The 21,338-nt window shown below is 32.9% G+C and overlaps 2 protein-coding genes across 2 annotated transcripts; both read left to right on the forward strand.

The window, feature by feature from the left end:
- Positions 1-9,661: 9,661 nt before the first annotated feature.
- Positions 9,662-10,930, forward strand: LOC134279187 (F-box/LRR-repeat protein 2-like). Its single transcript, XM_062761538.1, has one exon. It carries the CDS (start codon positions 9,662-9,664, stop codon positions 10,928-10,930), a length of 1,269 nt encoding a protein of 422 aa, XP_062617522.1.
- A 1,506-nt stretch (positions 10,931-12,436) lies between these two features.
- LOC134279199 (uncharacterized) lies at positions 12,437-17,692 on the forward strand. Its single transcript, XM_062761549.1, has 2 exons — positions 12,437-12,511; positions 14,978-17,692. Exon 2 carries the CDS (start codon positions 14,983-14,985, stop codon positions 17,197-17,199), a length of 2,217 nt encoding a protein of 738 aa, XP_062617533.1. The 5' UTR covers positions 12,437-12,511; positions 14,978-14,982; the 3' UTR covers positions 17,200-17,692.
- The last annotated feature ends 3,646 nt before the right edge of the window (positions 17,693-21,338 follow it).

Raw genomic sequence — 21,338 nt, forward strand, 5'->3', positions numbered from 1 at the left:
ATTTTTTCTCCTTGTTTGTGACAATATGAAAATGACGTCACTATGTAGGTCACTTGTGACGAAAAATGGTTGTCTCAGTCGTACTCGTTCAACAAAGGACTATACAATTTATTGAATATCTTAGAAATCCCTTCACAGTAGCATATAATAATTTGTACACAGTTTATTAAGACAAAGGACTTTCTAAAAATTCAGTGAATTATTGGATTGGTCGTTTTAGTGAAGGAATGCAGATGGTTAAAAATGATACTTGTTATGTTGTCCATTGAAAGTAAGTTTGAAAGGAGATGTGTTTTTAATAAAGCAATTTGCTATCAGAGACCTCCAATTTACTTTAGATTTTAAACATATCAGATATGATAAAAAGGAGTCACCCATTCTCTATCCACCTGGAATAAACGTCTCTCCCGAGACAGAAATTTTGGGTTTTAATGGTCGCCATGCTTATTTTTGGAAAGGATATTCTTATCCAAGAATTCTGTTACCGCGATTTGACCATTTCTGACAAATGAACAGCTTTTGCTATAAAAATTAACTTACATGGAAAGAAATACAAAACTCAGAAAAATCTTTCAGCATTTGTGACAGAACGCTACGGAGGAAGTCACGTGACCGCCTATATCATGTGATTTGCGCATGAGCAGAACGGTGGTTGATGTACATTAAAATCGGAGAGGACTAATTTAAAATATAATCAGTACTGAAACCAAATATTGTTTATTTTATGGAAGTTATTGAATTAGTTCGCGAACTTTTTGATCACCCCTCGTATATCACATTCGTTCTAGATTAAATCTTTAGGGTGAAAAATTACTCATCTTATTTACGTCTTCTTTATTTATTTTTTTTTTAACTTATTCAAAATTTTATTCACATATAAAAGTGAATGGGATTGGGCAGCAGGCAGAACCTTTTTAAGTCCTCTCCCATTTTTCATCGTTGTAATGAAATGAAAATGGAAAAAAAAAAGTCTTCTGCATGTCGAAATAACAGCAATTTTTTTTTCTTCAATTTTTAGCAAGAATTTAATAAGGAATCATTGAAGTTCGGTTTTTGCATTAATTTGTATACTAGATCAAACATTATATAAGCATTTTAAAATTTCCTCACCCTTGTTGATAAATATATTTGGTTTTATTATAATTGCTATCGTGAACTTAGCTTGAAGAAGAAGTCAATGAATGTTTGTTCAATTTAATATATTAATTTTGCTTTGTTTTAATATTCTAAACATATAAATGTGTTAATAAATATTTTTATTGAAAAAGAATGGTAATTCCCGCCAACACTTGACTTCTGCATCTGCAAAGGTATTTTGTATTTTAGTCATAAAATATAAAAGAATTAAAGAAAAACAACTAAAGAGGGGGTCACAACAGCCTTGACCCTCCATTTGAGCATTTAGCAAGCAAAACAAAATCACATTTTTACAATATTAAAAAAAAAAAGATTTTGGAATTCTTAGCCCACGTTTATTTTCATTCTTTGGTTTGAACTTGAATAACACGATTTAAGGTTTACTGGTGTGTGTCACAGGCCCAGCCAGTGTAAATACTGGTTGTCAATGGTCTGTCGTCATTTAATTGAACTTTAAAAACATTTATACAATAAGGTCTAACATATTTTATACACTTAGAAAATTATCTTGTATAAAATAGGAAATACTGAACTTATTCATTTTCGTTTTTAAGCAACTTTTTACAACAACAAACTGTTCAGCATTGAAAAAAATTATGTAAAATTTTATTTCATTGATTGTCAAACAAATTATAGATGAAAATAATTGACTTGAACTTTAACATGATATTTTGTACTGTTTATTATACATGTATCCGGTATTATATTCTTTTTCTATGTGTTTGTATCTTTTCCTACCTCCTCTCTACAATGTACGTTTGTACATGTAAGAGAATAAATCATTGTCATTGTCATTGTTTTAACATGTTAAGACCTGACATTAACCCCTCAAAGACACACAAAGATGTCACTTTTGTGGCAAATGTTTGATATTTATTTATCTTGATGTATAAAAAAAATGTTCAAAATGATTTGAAAGTAATACGCGGGAGTTTTTAAAATGTCATCTTAAAGTAGTCTTAAGGACAGATTACTCTAAAATGCGAATAGTGTGCAGCTAACAGACAATCCTTTTATCTACTGGGAAAGGGTCTTTGTAACACTTAACAAATCAAATCTCTACAATGAATTAGAGATTTAAAATTTTAATACAATAGTTAAATTTAATAAATTTAAACCGAACTCGTAAATTTAAATCTTATATTTGAGTCAAAAATATAATTTTTCAAATTTCTAAACATGTTTTACGTGTTAACGTTTTACCTTTTTATCATAAATATTCAAATTTAATTTCCAAAAACAAATTTCAATTTTCAAAACGTAAATTTTTACATTTTTACTGTAAGGAAAAATGATTTAGAAAGGATAAGTTTTAGTTTCTTACATCAATTCAAAATTTTAGAAAAATACAGGGCAATATCTGTATTAAAACTGTACTTTGTTTTCAGTAGAAATCAAAAGTCCATCAAATCCCACCGCCAATTGTACTTAGGGTCAGGTCACCTACAATACGGGCACTTTATTTGCATCAGAAAATTTCAAAAGGAAGCTAAGTACACGCAAATAATAATTCAGGATTTGATTTTAAAGACTGGTAGTATGCATCCTAAGATGTACCATCCATGCAAGTTTGGTCATTATATGTCTCATAGAAACTTGGAAATGAAGCCTGCACCAAAAACTTTAAACTGTTCACTCAACCGGAAAATGTAGGTCAGATTCAGCATCCGAAGCAAGTCTTGTAATATGCATCCTAAGATGTACCATCCATGCAAGTTTGGTCATTATAGGGCTCATAGTATCTTCGAAATGAAACCTGCACCAAAAACTTTAACCTGTTCACTCAACCGGAAAATGTAGGTCAGATTCAGCATCCGAAGCAAGTCTTGTAATATGCATCCTAAGATGTACCATCCATGTAAGTTTGATCAACACAGGGCTTATAGTTACTCGGAAATGAGACCTACACTAAAAACTGCACCAAAAATGTTAACCTGCACCAAAAACATTAACCTGGTCATTCCTTTGCTGAAATTGCAGCATCTGAAACTTTGACTGGTACAATGAAACACAATAGTAACATCTTCCATGCATGTCTAATCAATTTTTTTTTATTTTAAGAAGTTTTGTAAAATATCTGCATGTGTATTTCATTTCCTACCTTAAGTTCACAAGACTATGGTGGAACAAGGCCTTTTAAAAAGGGCTATGATGAAGAATCGAGTAAAACTTCGCCCAACCTCAACAAAAATAGCAAAACATGTATACCGGTACTTTCATTTCCGTCGGTTCACCTAAAAACAATTTCGCTGATTTATAATAGAGTTTAAAATAATATCAAGTATCATCTCCTGGATACGTTTTGGATACTGACATGCAATATTATTGATAAAAGCGGACAAATGGAATCGAAATGATGTACGAATTAATATTTTTAGCGATACCAATTCACCGTATTTTATTCACCTCTTTTGACCTTCGTCAAGCTCGTGTTTTGCGTAATTCTTACGACTCTTCTGAAAAGCAGATTTACTGGTCGACAGCATAAACTTTTCGAATTGGTAAGTGTAATATGTGATTAAATTCTGTATGATACTTTAAGTGTATCATAATACTGTACATATTTATTTAAAATACAAATAGAAAAAATAATTGTATAAACTTTTCCGAGTGCATCGTGTGTTTTCTTCCACTCTTACATTGAATACGGAAGGCAAAACGGACAAATTATTTTTGGGAGTAGAACGAATAAATTTGAATACTTTTTAGCTCACCTGTGAGCTTTTCTGATCACATTTTGTCCGTCGTCTGTCCGTCTTTCTGTCTGTCCGTCCGTCTGTAAACTTTCCATATTTTCGACTTTTTCTCAAGAACCACGGGGCCAATTTCGATCAAACATGGTACAAAGCATCCTTGGGTGAAGGGAAATTTAAATTGTTAAAATGAAGGGCCAAGTCTCCTCACAAAGGGGAGATAGTCAAGAAAAGACAAAAATAGGGTGGGGTCATTAAAAAAATCTTCTCAAGAACCACTGGGCCAGAAAAGCTGAAACATAAGTGGAAGCATCCTGGGGTAGTGTAGATTTTTTAAATTGTCTAAATTATGATCAGTGGGGTAGGTGGGGTCACAATATGTTTTATCAGGGGGAAATCTGGTAAAGAACAGAATGGTCAAAGCTTCTCAGGTGAGCGATGTGGCTCCTGGGCCTCTTGTTTAATTTAAGTTTTTGATCTACATACATAGTAGATGGAAAGATGACATTGGTGCAATTGCATTTTTGTTAAAAAATTTATAATTTCAAACAAATTAAGGTTTCTTCAAAGGTCAACATGTCCAAAAATTTATTTTTACAATAGCTGCAAAACTATGTAAGGTGTAAAGTTAAAACTTTAACAGTTTATAAATATATAACTGATTAAGAGATAGAAAGTATCACTTGATAAAAATACTTTGAAAAAGTAAATTTTTTTTAGAAAAATTGTAACAAAAAATGTGCATCTGTAAAGAAAAATGCACCTGCTTAATTCTGTCCTTTTGTGGAAACCATCAATGCAGAAATTATATATGTTTATCAATGAAGGGCAAGTTTGACGTGAATGGTCTCTACAAGGCTGTTATTGAACATGACATAATGTGCACATACAGTGACTTTGTGGAATTCTCTTCCACACTCAGTGGTGGCAGCTGCCTCTCTGGACCAGTTCAGAACTCTGGTCACAAGCCATGTTCCATAACTCTTATATTTATAGAGCTAATAAGAGCACAATGTAATTATATATATATATATACACACCTTTTTCATGCACAATGTAAATTGTTTTCCATAGCACTTAGTTTATTTAAACTTTCCATGGCACTTCGTTTTTTTTCATATACTTTTTTTAGAGGTCCGTTTGTGCAGGGCCAGCGTATAATCATCAGGTTTGAGGGAACGCTGTACTATGTAGATGTAGGTGTAAAGACAGACCCCTACATAATTGGCCATTTGCAATGTACTTTCAGTTCAGATCTAAACATTTGGATAAAATTAACACAGAAAATAACTTACCAGAGACTATCAAAGTCCAACTAGCCTTTCATTGATACACATTTATTGTTTCTGCAATGATGGCTTTCACTAAACGCACAGAATGAATTATTTGTTGTTTTTTCTAAATAAATGCATTTTTTATAAAGAATTTTTCTTGATAAATATTTTTTCTAAGTATTTGTTATCAAGTGATACTTTCTATCTGTTAATCAATGGTGTATAATTTATAAACTGTCAAAGTTTTAACATTATAAACCACATAGTTTCGGAGCTATTGTAAAAATAAATTTTTGGACAGGTTGACCTTTAAGGAAATCTTCAACGACTACATCCGAGTATTCAAATGTATAGCACATTTATTGCATGACAATACGACACAGACCCCTATGTTTTAAGGACATAAGCAACCTACCTTACCAACTGATAATTTTTCAAGATATTCTACTATTAAAGAACGAGGGCGCTTTTGATTGGCATTCGGCAGGAATCTGGGTGTAATTGAAAAGTGAAAATTTTACCGACATGTCACATGAAATTTTAACATTTTTTTCATTTATCGAGTTCCTGTGCAACAGGAAAGGAATTTTTCCCCCCTGAAATTGAGCCTTTGATTTGCTAAAAAATAACTTGAAAATTGGCCAGATCAGACATTTGGTACAAAATTGTACATTTTTAAACACGTTTTTCTAAAAATTTTCTATCTCTGGGTCTTCTCTCCATGATTTTGAAGAATTATTTGTGTGTATTTTAATTCAGAGAAACTAAGACACATTTTTAAAAAATGGAGAGAAGACCCAGAGACCACGAAAATGAACTTTTTCCCAAAAAATCCAAATGTGTGAATGTGGTGCTTCTTTGTCCTATTAAAATCATCTGTATGTTTGTTGATAGCTCAGTAAGTTTGGCTACCTGTTCGGTGCACTCGAAGCGAAATCTTTTGGTTCGAGCCTGGCATGGGCCTTAATTTTTTTTCATGCAAACAAGCATTTTTTTTTGTCAGTTTCGATTTATGTACTTACGTATTAAAATTTTGTATTAGATAAATTTTGGTTCAGTTTGGTTCTCGAGCGAAATCAATTTCGATCTTCTATTCTATAATGACAGGTACACGTATCATGCATCTATGTATTAAATTTTTTGGGTGTTTATTTTTTGTGAAACATTACTATGTTATAGTACCCCTTAGGAAAAAAGACATAAATGTTACAATCTCACAAGTTCTTTCAAACTAAATAAAAAAAAACCAATGGACGTGTTTGTAAAACCTGACCAGCTATGTTCAGCCAACCAAATTATGGACATTTAAACCATAAATGTTTCGTACAAATAATTCCTGCAGATCACACGCCAAATGCGCCCATCTTCTTAAAAATTTCAGTACCCATGCATGTTCTTAGACATGTGTTACCAGGGGTTTTGAACAGATATCTAATGATGAAAATTCTTGCATTAGTCAAAGAAAAATATACAAAATTTACAAATAAATAAATTCTATTTATTCCCCATCCAAATTTGTTTTAGAAGAGGTGTACAACACCATATATATATAGACATTAAAAGCATTGCAAAGCATCTTTGACTTACTTAGTTGAACTCCAGGGAAGTTGACAATAAATTCAAAATCCATTGCGTATGTCCTTGAAGCGGTGATAAAACAATTGTTTCTTGGAACTTATTTTGATTGTACACCTACAATGCGATCATTTAATGCCAATTACCTTATATCCATAACAGTTTAGAATAATGTATTTTTAAAAATTAATGGTTGATAAGATATAATGATCATGCTATAGCCTTTGATAAATAAAAACGATCAATAGAACGAAATAATACTCTTCTGGAGGAGCCAGAATTGATGAACATGGGGGCACCGGGTATCTAGAAATTTACACAAATCCTCCTAGCGATTTAAACTAGACTAGAGGGACTGTGAGCTATGATTATAATACGAAATATAATGACCTTTCTAAAATTTAAGAAAAGAAATCAATTTTATATATAACAAAAAGTATAACTGAATATTTATTATCCTGCAAGTATATAAATTGAAAAACTAGCATGATTCATGAGAAAAATTGTGAACTTAAGTTTTGACTTAGCTAACACCTCACAAAGTTCGTTTTATGTTACGGTTTAAGACATACTTAAGTAGTATTTAGACAGGTCCTTGAATTGTGCCTAAAACACACTTATGACCCTACTCAAGTCGAAAACTTAGCAAGCTTTATGTTACGACCCCCTGGTGATTAAACTTCTTCACAACTTGCTTTCTTCTTAAAGTACATTGATACTCTGATAAGAGGGATAACTCTTAAGGTTTCGTCAAAGGTCAACATGTCCGAAGATTTATTTTTACAATAGTCCCAAAACTATGTAAGGTATAAAGTTAAAGCTTTTACAGTTTATAAATTATTTATTGATTAACAGATAGAAAGTATCACTTGATAAAAAAAATGCTTGGAATAATATTAAATGAGAAAAATTCTACTTAAAAATGCATATATTTTCCAAAAAATACACCTAATTAATTCCATGCTTTTAGTGAAAACCATCATTGCAGAAACAAAATATGTTTATCAATGAAGGACAAGTTGGGCTTGGATAGCCTCTGGAAAGTTGTTTTCCCTGTTTATTTTGTTCAAATGTTAAAACTTGAAAGTAAAAGTACACTGCAAATGGCGGATTCTATAGGGGCCTTGTCTTTATACATGTCATGCTTTCAATAACAGCCTTTCAGAGACCATTCACGTCCAACTTGCCCTTCAATGATAAACATATATTATTTCTACAATGTTGGTTTTCACAAAAAGGACAGAATTAAGCAGGTACATTTTTTTAAAATATGCACATTTTCTGATACAATTTTTCTCAAAAGGTATCTTTTTAAAAATATTTGTTATCAAGTACACTTTCTATCTATTAATTAGTGATATATTTACAAAATGTAAACGTTTTGACTTCATACCACACATAGTTTTGGAGCAATTGTAAAAATAATTTTTTAGACATGTTGACCTTTGACGAAACCTTTATGACATAAATGTCTATTTATTTATTCCTCTATAAATTTGCCAAGTTAAAGTGTCTTTTTTGTCCAATTTTCCCCGCAAGCTATGTTATAGTTGTTTGTATTTTACTTATAAAATACATTTCTTTTGAAAAATCACTAAGGTTCACGCAACATTTTATATGAATGAGCAGAGGGTTTATGAACCTTAAGTAGCAAAGAAAGAAAAGTGCGAGACCACTGATAAATATTTTTTGTTTTCTTTCTCCCGACAACGTTGAGGGGTAAAATAAAAAAAATATCGTAGACTGAAGGTTAAAAAAAAATTAGGTGGCCCATTTATAGCCAGTCGGTTGGGAGAAGGCAAACAAATCAGTTTTTTTTTTATAGATGACCTTATGTAGGACATTTTTGTGGAACAGCATGATGTCATAAAGTTGTTCGTGACTCCCTAACAAAAGCCGTTTCAGAGAAAAGATATGAACAGTTTCCAGATTTTGGCACAAGGTCCGCGAGGATTTTTGACCTGATGGACTTTTTGATTTATTTCTTATATGTACTTAATTAACCTTTAAAGAAATATCAATTTCCTCATTTCAGTTACAATGCCTGTTGGGATATCTGACCTACCGAATGAACTTCTTGTGATGATATTTTCTTTTCTGTCATTTTATGACATTATAAAGAACGTTAAAGCTGTGTGTACTCACTGGCGAAATTTGGGAGACCGGAAGTGTCTTTGGAATACACGTGGACTTCTGAAATGGGTAAATGAGGCCAAAGACGAACAAGGATATATACAGCGTGTCCGCGGGATAGCAAGACACATTGATGAATTGAAGTACTCAGAAATAAATGACGACGAATTCGAACCTGACGAACATCTTGCCTCAAACATTGAAAAACTTTATTTGAAAAGATTCTGCGAACCATCACCATTTCACAAGTACTTTACATATTATGAATATAACGGACCACTTCTATTTCTAAGAAAAGACATTCTCTGTCCGAATTTGAAAGCAATATCTTCTGTTGATAGTAACATATCTCCGACAAGTTTTCGGAAACTGCTTGAGAAATATCCACAGGTTACAACTATTGTGTGGGCCAGGAGTCTTTTCTCAGAACTATGTGCTTATTTACCTTCAATTCAACAATTGCCCAAAATTGAAAACCTTACGGTTCTCGAATGCCATGATACAGAAGATTTTCCAGAAATTGACATCTCCAACATTAACTACAACAGACAAAACAGAAATGGATATTTGCAGGATTTGGTCAAGACACACCCAGAGTTAGAATTCTTGCATGTTTCCTTACGCAGTACGAGTGGCCGCACAATTAAGACAATATTTGAGACATGTCAGAATCTACGGGTTTTAAAGATAAGTACTTTTAAAACCGATGAACTAGAACTCACATCGACATTGCCGATACTTGAAGAATTATTTTTAAATAACTTTGACAGAAACCCAAGAGAAATGAAAAACTTATTTGTTGCTGCTTGTAAAAGTCCAAAATTAAAAAGAATTTCCCTCTTAAACAGTATGAACGTTACGGAGGAGATGTACAATTACATCAGCAAAGAATGTCCTCTTCTAGAACAGTTTGCTGTAGCTAAGCGAAACTTTGACGACACGGAAATGGACCTAAGCTTTTTCTTGAAACATTGGAAAAATACTTTCATAAACAACAAGGCTCTGGAATATATGTCCAATTGTAGAAACCTCCAAGATCTGTGCATTTGTTACTCAGATAAATCAGCGGTTACCGACGAAGGAATTCTTGCTCTTTCACGAGGATGTATTCAACTGAAGAAGGTCGATTTTGAGGGATGTTTAGGAATCACGGACTATGGAATTATGGAGCTGTCTCGGCATTGTCATGGCCTTTGCTTTGTCAATCTTTGTAACTGTTATCATATTACTGGTTTCGGGTTTTATTGTTTGGTTATAAATTGTCCGAGACTTCAGGAAGTCCAGATGCACAGCTGTCCATTTGTAAAAGAGATTCTTCGAAATGATGATAGCTTTCCAGAAGTTTCTATTTCCTCTCTGTTTGAAAATGTGGCAGCAGTTGGTACTAAGTGTGATTGTATTGAAATCTACAACTCATGGGAATCATGGGATTCGTACAGCGAATCAAAGTGCTGCCCTATAGTCATTCAAGGCCAGAACGAGATCAAAGTTCTATACGGGCTAACAGATGAAATGATCAGGCAATGCAGTCGAAGTAATCAATATGAAGAGACTCAAACTGGATTTCAATTAACCGACTTAGAAGACAGGGACTTATCAAAAGACCCTACAGCAGTCCATCATTTGCAAGCTCCATTCGATTGCTCTCGGATACAAAAACTGGATCTTTCCAATTGTAGAAGAATCTGCGATTCTGATGTTTTAAGGATCTGCAAACATTTTCCAGAAATTAGAAACCTAAATCTCGCCCACAACTTCAAGTTATCAGACACGAGTGTAACAGCTGTATCCAGACAACTAACACTTCTGAAGGTTTTGGACTTGAAAGGTATTGAAAACTTGACAAATGCTTCTTTGAATTATCTTCTTGAACGAAGTTTGGAGTTTTTCTCTTTTTCTCCTTATTCACAAGTCTCAGTCACTGGTTTAAGGAATTTCCTTGTGTGTAGCAAGAACTTGAAGGAAATTAAGCTTAATTTCAAAGTGGATATTTCCGCAAAGTTGACGCCAGATATAATCAGAAGTATGCTTTCCGAGGAAGACTGTGGATTTTTCATGACTCTTGGCGAATTGTCGTCTTACGTTATCATTGCATCTAGATGTAGTAAATATGACTAATCATTCGTTTAAGCATTGGATGATTTGTAACAATTCTACATATTAAATGATTTCTGACTGAACGCATTAGCAATTCTATTAGTGTTACGATGGTAATTTATAGTGATAATTTAAATACTAGCAGGCATTCAAAAGCAGTCCACTTATTATCCTATTGACCTTTAATTTTTACATCGTTATCATTCATTTGTGTAATTTTCACATCCTTAAAGGAATGTACTTAGTATTTTTTGGATGATTCTATTTTCTATAACCAGTCATTTATCGTTTTGTGTCTTGTTTACACGTATTGCAGACGTTCAACGTTCAGAAAGATTGACCATTTTAAGGTTTTGTCAAAGATCAACATGTCCACAATTTATTTTAACAATAAATCCAAATCTATGTGAGGTGTTTAGTATAAACTTTTACAGTTTGTAATTATGTCATTGGTTAACAGATAGAAAGTATCACATGAAAACAAATATTGAAAAAATAAGATATTTTGAGAAAAAATGTATCAAGAAATTTGCATACAACTATTCAAAATAAAATTCACCTGCTTAATTCTGTACTTTAAGTGAAAAACCATAATTGCAGGAATCATATATGCATGTTTATCAATGAAGGACAAGTTGGACTTGAATGGTCTCTGAAAGGCTGTTATTGAAAGCATGACATGTATGTTTATAAACCACATAGTTTTGGAGCTTTTGTAAGTTAGATATATATTTTTGAACATGTTGACCTTTGACGAAATTTTAATGATCTCAGAAATACGTGAATGTCAATGAAAAAAAAAACCCAAAAAACAAGAAGCCAAAGGGCTTTAAGGGTTACCGTCTGTTTCATTGACTCATATCTCCCTTCCTTTAAAAAAAAAAAAAAATGGAATTTCTGTCTTGTCTGGTTCAATTTTTAAAGATAAAGTTTAAATCTAATTTATTGGCATAGCGAACATACGAGTACCTGGTTTGATCGAGCTTGCTGATATTTTAGATCGTCAGCTTGGGTCCTGCATATGCTTTTCACAATGGAAAGGCCTTAAAAAACAAATGCTTCAACAGTTTGTGTACTGATCTATTAAAAATCAATGTGACTGTGACATATGTTGATTCGATGTTTAATGGGGGTTCTTCCCATTTTTTTGTCATTAAATTCATTAGAAAATGTATCATCTTTTTTATTTCAATGTTTATTAAGTAATATGTGTGTGAATTTTTTTAAGATGGGAGAAGACTTTATCTTCTTGTCTTTTTTTTTTTTGAATAAGCTAACTATTCTGGCAGCATAACATTGGAGACAGTTTGATTTACAGCCTTAGGCATCAAGCTGTTCAATAAAAAAGGATTTTATGAACCCATGGTTTGTGAATTTTTTATCACCTTTGGGGATCTTCCGATATGAATAATTAAAAACTGATAAATGCTTTTCTATCATCAATGGAATGAAGGTGAATACGTTAGTCATTAAAAACTTAATTTTGGCTGTACCAGTCCACCATATATATTTTACCTTTCTTGACCTCGAAAGCTTGTTGGATTTTTGCGACTGTTTAGAAGAGCTGCATTTGCTGGTCGTTTACATTTACTGATCGCACTGGTAAGTAATTTGTATGATATCTACATTTTAGAATTTATGCTTCTTTAAACTCCAAACACGAACTGAGAAAAATGTACTTATTCGGACGTTTACGGATGTGATTTCTCCCGCTCAAACAAATATCGACCCAAATAGATAAGGAAAGCAAAACCTGACACTAATTAATTCTATGAAAAATGTGTATGCATGGAAGTTTGAAAGAGGTGCAATTGTAGCATCTCATGCCAAGAAATCTCGTCCGATTTACGCACCGATGAAGTCAATAAAAGTGTAACTGATTGCTAGCGCTCTCGTAACGTAACATAAACATATAAACAAAACGTTGAATGTCGATGAACAAATCCTAACAAAATGCATATGAAATCTTTTATTGCTGTGGACTTTATTTAAATCAAGAGTAGAGATGACAAGGATATTAATTTACATTTATTGGTGATCGTATGTATCTATTTATCGTAATGGTACATTTAAAGTCAATACACATACCTCGGAATTATGTCGTATTTTTATCAATGGACAATAAAGTTAGGTTTTTCGCTCTTTTTCATATGTCTTCTCGTTCTTCTATTCTTTAGTTAGAATGAAAAATGCATTTAACATTTAAAATTGGATTGATACTGGCATGTTTTGTATTATCCGCAATGCCATGCTGTCCCAGTCAGACGACCAAACGCGCCTCTAATTCTGAAGATTTCACTAATGGAAATACAACGTATAAACTAAGGGGAAAAAAATTATATGGAAATACGTAAAAAATTAAAAGACAGCTTATTTCTACTGAAGATTTTGTTTACTATAATTAATAATTTTTAACTTTCTTTTTTTTTTTATTTACTTCTTTTACGTATTTCATTTAGATTACCCCCCCCCCCCCTCCCCGTAAAAAAAGAGGGGGTGCAATAAAGGCTTCTAAATAATTAGTTTTGTACCTATTTTTTACATCCAGTAAAACTTAAGATCCCTCCCTCAAAACTGATGACATTAATTCGGCTTTTACCGAGTTCGCTCTCCGAATAGAATGCCAACCTTTTCTTGGCATGGGAGCAATCAGTTTTATTGTCATATGAATTTTATTTAACACCTCAGTCAACAGTAACATTTTCACCGTGATTAATAACGAAAGAACGTTTTATTATTTTTTTTTTACAGGAATTAAAGTGTTTCAGAAATTTAAATGAGTATGATAAAGTTTCAGTTAAATTAACATTCATTTAAACGAAATGCAACCGGTTCCTGGTGCGCCAGAATTGATGATCTCATTCGAAATAAGATTTTAATTAAAAAGATTTTTCATTTAGTCTAAAATCCTTAAAGTGATTTAATTAAAGTGAATTATATATCCATGTCGATTAAGAAAATATATTAAGTTGTGCATCATAGTCTAGGGTAGAAAATGTAATTGCTTTCTAATCTTGCAAAGACACATATAAAAACTTTTAGATATCTTTAAATTTGCAAATTCAGAAAGTGACCTTGACATTCGCATTTGGTCATTTAAAAATTGAAAGACATTTTAAAAGGGAAATTTAAAAAAGTGTAAAATCAATTTTTAAATTTTCCAAAAGAATTGCTAATACGCAAGAACTGTGAAGGATTTTTTGACAAGGGTGTCTTTTAAATTAAAATGATATTATATTCATTATCTGCCTCTGTATTCGAAGAAAGGGACATTTAATTTTTACCTCTCCGTCTGTTTTTAAATGTTTATCAACGGGTCTGATTGTCAAAAAAAATCTAATCTTGTCCTATAACCTTTGAATGGTTGGAGCTAGGGCTTTCATATTTAAGGTCAAACAACATGTTCCTCAAAAATATATAATTTTTTCCAAGAATTTGTCTTTAAAGTATAGGTACTTAAACAAGTTTCCTCACAAAAATTAAGATAACTTACCAGGCATTTGGATAAGACACCACAGGGTGATATTTCTTATATATCCCATATGGGTAAACATCTGAATGGCCTACATCACAATTTTTAATGTACTTATATTAAAAAACATAGTGAAAACAATGTAGAAATCACAAGAGAATGACAAATATGCATATATATATTTTTTAATATTAAATACCAAGAAATACAAAAGATATATTTGTGGAACGTGTCGTCTGACCTTAACAGGTAGATTTCGTAAGACACGTTCTTTCTTTGAGTATTAATATATTTGACCTATTGACCTTGCAGTTTGACACATTTGCAAAATTGACCAAACTGAAACGTTTTGAACGATTGACGGTAGATAATTTCTTCATATATATTTGAATTTCAATGATTTTTTTAAAGTTGCATTCTATACTCCTCTGCAAGGCCCTTGCGGTCTGGTCAATTTTATATTTTGAATTTAGTTTTGAGTACTTGCAAGTATTTTCTGCGAGTGCAGCGTTTTTTTTATATAACTAAAATGTTAAAATAATAATAAAGAAAAGATGCAGATTAACCTTTTAAAAATACCAATCATCTCATTTCAGTTACAATGCCTACAGGAATATCTGACCTACCCGAAGAACTTCTTGTGTTGATATTTTCCTTTCTGTCATTTTATGACATTGTAAAGAACGTTAAAGCTGTTTGTACTCACTGGCGAGATTTGGGAGACAGGAAGTGTTTTTGGAATACACGTGGACTTCTGAAATGGGTCAAAGAGGCCAAAGACGAACAAGGATACATACAGCGTGTTCGCGTGATAGGAAGACACATTGATGAATTGAAGTACTCAGAAATAAATGAAGAAGAACCTGACGAATATCTCGCCTCAAACATTGAAAAACTTTATTTGAAAAGATTCTGTGACCCATCGCCATTTCGGTCGAGTCTTGCACCTATGTATGAAGAGTATAACGGACCTCTCTTATTTCTCAGAGAAGATATTTTATGTCCGAATTTGAAAGCGATTTATACTGTTGATACAAATGTATCTCCTGCCTGTTTCCGTAAACTGCTCGAAAAATATCCACATGTAACAATTATTGTGTGGGCTAGAAGCCTCTTTTCAGAACTATGTTCTTATTTGCCTCCAATACGACCTTTACCGAGGCTGAAAAAACTAACAGTCGTCGAATGTCAGAATACGGATGACTTTCCAGGGTTTGAAGATTCCAATATTGTCTGGAACCGACAGAACATGAATGTTGAATTGCAGGATTTGGTGAGCGAACATCCCGAGTTAGAAAGCTTACAGGCTTCTCTGCGGAGAACAAGTAGGTACACAATTAAGACAATATTTGAGAAGTGTCAAAACTTACGGATTTTAAAATTAAGTGCTTGTAAAACACACGAAACAGACGAATTAGATCTCACATCGTCATTACCGATGCTTGAAGAATTATCTTTAGATAGTTTTGACAGGGATCCAAATGAAATGAAAAACTTATTTGTCGCAGCATGTTCAAGCAGGAAGTTAAAAAAGCTTATTCTGTTGGATTGTGAGAACATCTCAGAGGAGATTTACGAGTACATAAGCAAAAACTGCCCTCTTCTGAACACGTTTGCTGCAGCTGAGCGAGAATTTGATGATAGGGATCTGCGCTTTTGCTTGGACCATTGGGAAAATACTTTCTTAAACAACAAAGCTCTGGAATATTTGTCCATTTGTAGAAACCTTCAAGAACTAAGCATATGTTACTCAAATGAATCAGCAGTTACCGATGAAGGAATTCTTGCTCTTTCAAGAGGATGTGTTCAACTAAAGAAGGTTGATTTTGAGGGATGTTTAGGGATCACAGACTATGGAATTATGGAGCTGTCTCGGCATTGCCATGGACTTTGCTTTGTCAATCTTCGTCACTGTCTTCATGTCACAGGATTTGGATTTAGTTGTTTGTTAATGAATTGTCCGAGACTTCAGGAAGTTCAGATGTACAGGTGTCCATTTGTTGAGCAAATTGTTCTTTGTAGTAGTCAAGGTTTTCCGGAAATTCCAATCACCACTCTGCATCAAAATATTGTAGCAAACGACAATAAATGTAATTGTTATGAAGCCTTTAGATCAGGAAATTCATACAGCGAATCAAAGTGCTGTCCTAGAGTCATTCAAGGTCAAAGCGAAATCAAAGTTATGTACGGGTTAACTGATGAAATGATCAAGCAAAAGAGTCAAATGAATGGAAATTTAGAAAATAAAACCACATCGCAATCAAACGTTTCATATGACTCCAGTGTATTGAAAAATTGTAAAACAATTAATCCATTGCAAGTTCCATTCGACCATTCTTGGATACAAAATCTAGATCTGTCCGCATGTAAAAGAATCTGTGATTCCGAAATTTTAAAGATATGCAAATATTGTCCAGAAATAAGAAACCTTAATCTCGCACACAACAACAAATTATCTGATACAAGCATCATTGCTTTGGCCAGGCACCTAACATTGCTGAAAGAATTGGACTTGGAAGGTATCACGAATTTGACAAACGCTTCCTTTGCTTGTCTTGTCGAAAGGAGTTTGGAGTTTCTCTCATTATCTGCATGTCCAAAAATGTCTATCATTGGTTTTAAGAGTTTTCTTGTTTCTAGTAAAAACTTGCAAAAAGTGAAGCTCCTTCTGAACAAGGATGATCTTTCCGTGGAGTTGAGGCGAGATACAATCACAAGTATGCTTTCCGAAGATGACTGTGGATTTGTCATGGATCCTGATGAGTTTTCGTATTATGCTACACTTGAATCTAAAAACAGCAAATATGACAAACATTGAATGAGCCTTGAAATCTTTGATAATGATTCTGCAAATCATGAAATTAAATAAGACTGAAGACCTTCATTTAAATTCATCTATTTAATCATTGTTACCCTGGTGAATGGTAATAAATTCAGACAACCAAAAGTAGCGATAGTAATTTATCCTTGGATCATGGATTGTTATAAAGTCGTTACATACTTCTGTAATTTTCAGAATTTAGTATGGAGGTTTTTAATTGGATAGCTGTATATTTGCTTCAACCAGTTAGGTATTGGTTTCATGTACTCTTTAAATACCTTGTCTTCATGCTTGGCAAACGTTAACTTAAAAGGTAATTCTATCCTTTTATGACGTCATAGGTTTTTGCAAAAACTTTCAAATAAGATTAAACATTTTGCATGCTGGAAATGTATATTTTGTAGAGGTAGTATTCAGATCCATGAAGCAAAATAAAATGTACTTAAAATATTTCTTTTATTGTTCATTTTCATTAAATTAAAGAACTCGTTTTTATTGCCTCAATCTAATTAAAACTAGATATTCCGCATCCGCTACCTCTTTTGAGATTGGTATTGATCTTGCTCTCGCAAAAGCGAGGGAACGTTATACTAGTATCTCATTCGACTTTCAATGTGTAATGAATGTTTTGAATGAGAAGGGATAATGCTGTCATTTTTCACGTTTACATTGCCTGTGAAAACTCCTTATCAAATATGCTATAGTTTGGGTGGATAAATTATTATGCTTTACGGGTTATTGAAAAGAGAAGCAAGATTCGCATTTTATCCCAAAAGTGGAAATCTTGGGTTTATATATCGTAAAAAGCGTAAAAGCGTAAACTGTCGCAACCCAAGTTATACCGTATAACTTGGGTAGTTATCTTCAAAACCATCGCAATTGTTCCCATATAGTACTAGCATTAACATATAAAGACATTCAATGATTGTTTATATATTGACGAAAAAATAACAGATATTTTATTGAAAAAGATTAACAACAAAGCTTTATGATAAACGTGATGGTTTTAACTTTTCAATCGCCAACTTCCCTTATTAGTCCCCTACCGGTGAAACCGGAGGGGACTATAGGTTTCCTCTGCGTCTGCCTGTCTGTCTGTCTGTCTGTCTGTCTGTCCGTCCGTCCGTCTGTCTGTCTGTCTGTCTGTCTGTCCCCATCTGTCTGTCCCACATGGTTTTCCGCACTTTTTTTCTAAACGCTGGCAGAGATTTTTGGTACGTCGGTGTATCTTGATGAGTTACAGATTAAGTTTGAATATCGTTCCGATTCAATGATTTTTAACGGAATTACGGCCTTTTCAATTTTTCAGGGTTTTCCGCACTTTTCTCCTAAACGCTTGCAGATATTGAGCTGGTTTTTAGTATGAATCTTTACCTTAATTAGTTATAGATCAAGTTTGCATTTCGTTCTGCTTAATTGATTTTTGAAAGAATTCTGGTATTTTTGATTTTTTTTAAATTTTATAATTGGGTTAAATATAGGGTTCGTGATGCATTACATTTATGTCGTGATGCACTCAATTTATGTTCTAAACGAGATTGTCATGAATTGAAACTTGCTGGATAGCTTTTATAAATTGATTAGTTATAGATCAAGTTTGCATTTCGTTCTACTTCACTGATTTCTGAAGGAATTTTGGTATTTTTTTTTATTAATTGGGTTCGCAATAGGGTCCGTGATGCACTAAATTAATGTCGTGATGCACTACTGGATTAATGTTCTAAACGAGATTATCATGATTTGCAACTTGCTGGATACCTATATAGTGACAAATATAGATCAAATTTGATTTTTTTTGGTATAAAATTGTTGTTCAACCATGTAAAATAAGCTGTTCTGATCAAGGCATCTGTGTGTGTCAAATGGCATTCAAAGACGACACGATTCTTTCTTTGTAATTAAGGCAGATTCAATACATTTCATTCATATTCAAGTAATAACTGAAATGTCCATATTTAAGTAACATTTTTTCATACACAGGCTCTAATAAAATCACACCCCAAAGAGAAAAGGGGAACCCGGTAGGGGACATGTATTGCTTATGCAATACTCTCAGAATGCTTGTTTAGGCAGCAATATCCCCTTATCAACTGCACACGTGATTTAAATCTCTCTGTTGATTCGATACGCAAGAACACGATCTACTTATAAACAATTTCTTAAACGAGGCAAGTTATTGAGAAACAAGTTGATGAAGCAAAAATTTCAACAGGCAGGCTTGTTTAAAGTCACCATTTTGTAAGTTTCTTAAGTTCTATGATCGATACAATGACCTTGTCAGAAAATGCAATATATCGTTAAGTCAAATGCTAATGACGTTTTTTATGGTATTGTTAGGCCATTATATACACACTGAATTGTCGATGGATTTTTCTGCCATTTCCCGACCTTGACAAGGAGCACACGTCGGGTGTGACCGGTCGCCAGGAGATGTTCACTCCTCCATGGTACCTGATCCCACCTCTGATGTTTTTAAAGGTTTATTCTTGTTCTGTTCCTGATTTGTATTGTTTGAATGGACTTTTAAACTTGAATGTTGTTCGTTATCTCCATACATTTCATTAAAATTTTAAAATCTATCCGAGAGAAAACTTTTAAGAAGGTAATTAGCTCCATAACTTCATATAGCGATTTGCGACAAAAGATGCTTTCTGATCATTAATTCATACATAGGGCGAGAATGATGAGATTTCTTATTATTGATTTTTTTTTCTATGTTGAATGAAGAATCAGATAAGAATAATTAGAATAAATATTTGGAAAAGAAAAAAAAAAATTCTGATTATCAACCAGTTTACTCTATGCTTTTAAACGCTAACGGCGTTTATGGAAGTTATCACTGATCAAATTAAATGGTTGATCATGAAACATAAATAAAAAGAAAAAAAAAATGGACAGCTCTATTTCTTAAATATCTTCTGATCAACATAAAATTTATATGCTCGCCCACTCGCATTGATTAGCATCAGAATAAGGAGATACTTATCAACAACGCTTGTATTTTTAATTCTATCTCAATATATTTTTGTTAAAAAAATCTACACTTGCTAACTTTAAATAAAATTTGGTAAGAATGTTATTAAATCAAGAGCAAGCACTGAGCATTTTTCTATTAACAATGTTTAGAGTATTCCAAGTAATTAAGATTATTCACTTACAAATTAGTGAAACTAAGGTGAATTAAACTCAAGAGTCTAAATATATCATTGACTTGATGACAATTATATATTTTTTCGACCTTAATAGAGGACACATCTGTTGACTCTTGGAATTTTGTGTAAAGAGAGAGAGAGAGAGAGAGAGAGAGAGAGAGAGAAAGAGAGAGAGAAAGAGAGAGAGAGAGAGAGAGAGAGAGAGAGAGAGAGAGAGAGAGAGAGAGAGAGAGAGAGAGAGAGTGGGGTAGGGCACACACACCCCCCCATTACTATTTTATGATAATGGCAAACTTCTTTCCAGGTTCGTTTAGTTTAAACAATAAAAGAATCACTGAATGAATTAGGAAGAAAGTTGTGAATATAAATAAATTGATTGATTGTATATTGCATAACGTCCCTCTCGAGAATTTTTAACTCATATGGAAACGCCAATAGAAATTCTAGAGACTCTTATAAATGCTACCGCTCTAATTTTTTTTTTCAACTATTTGGATATATTTCAGACGAAGTCATCCTTCCAACAGAAGTAGGAATTAATTAAAATATAAGTTGACAGCTGAAACACTAGACAATAAATAAGGAGGCAAGCATGCAGTATATAGGTGAGATTTAATGAAGTATGTTACTTTGAAGAAGTATTAACGTACTTGTCTTGTCAAAATTTACATATTTCTTATTAAATTCTGTAATTCAAAGAACCTTGTCAGCATTTATATCGGTCACACAAGAGAGGGAACACCAGTGCTGCATGTAATTTAGATATGATGTATTACACGTAGTAAGATAATTCATTAATTGTAGAAATGTATTATTGTTTGTTGTATAAAGAAAAGAGGGCACATAAACATTTTTTGTATGTCTAAAACGGTTAAAACACGGAATGTAATAAATAAATGCCACAAATCTGTGTATTTTTATCTTTTATTCTGACACCTTTACGTGCGCTAGTGCGAGTATCATGCTGTATGTGCAAGAAAACCA

Source organism: Saccostrea cucullata, unplaced genomic scaffold, assembly GCF_032062105.1.
Source record: "Saccostrea cucullata isolate Sc308-1 unplaced genomic scaffold, CSIRO_AGI_Scuc_v1 ctg229, whole genome shotgun sequence".
In the NCBI taxonomy this organism is placed as follows: Eukaryota; Metazoa; Mollusca; class Bivalvia; order Ostreida; family Ostreidae; genus Saccostrea; species Saccostrea cuccullata.

Bases quoted from the DNA above. Each gene is read 5' to 3' on its own strand.
- LOC134279187 (XM_062761538.1), top strand. From the start codon at position 9,662: ATGAACGTTACGGAGGAGATGTACAATTACATCAGCAAAGAATGTCCT.
- LOC134279199 (XM_062761549.1), top strand. From the start codon at position 14,983: ATGCCTACAGGAATATCTGACCTACCCGAAGAACTTCTTGTGTTGATA.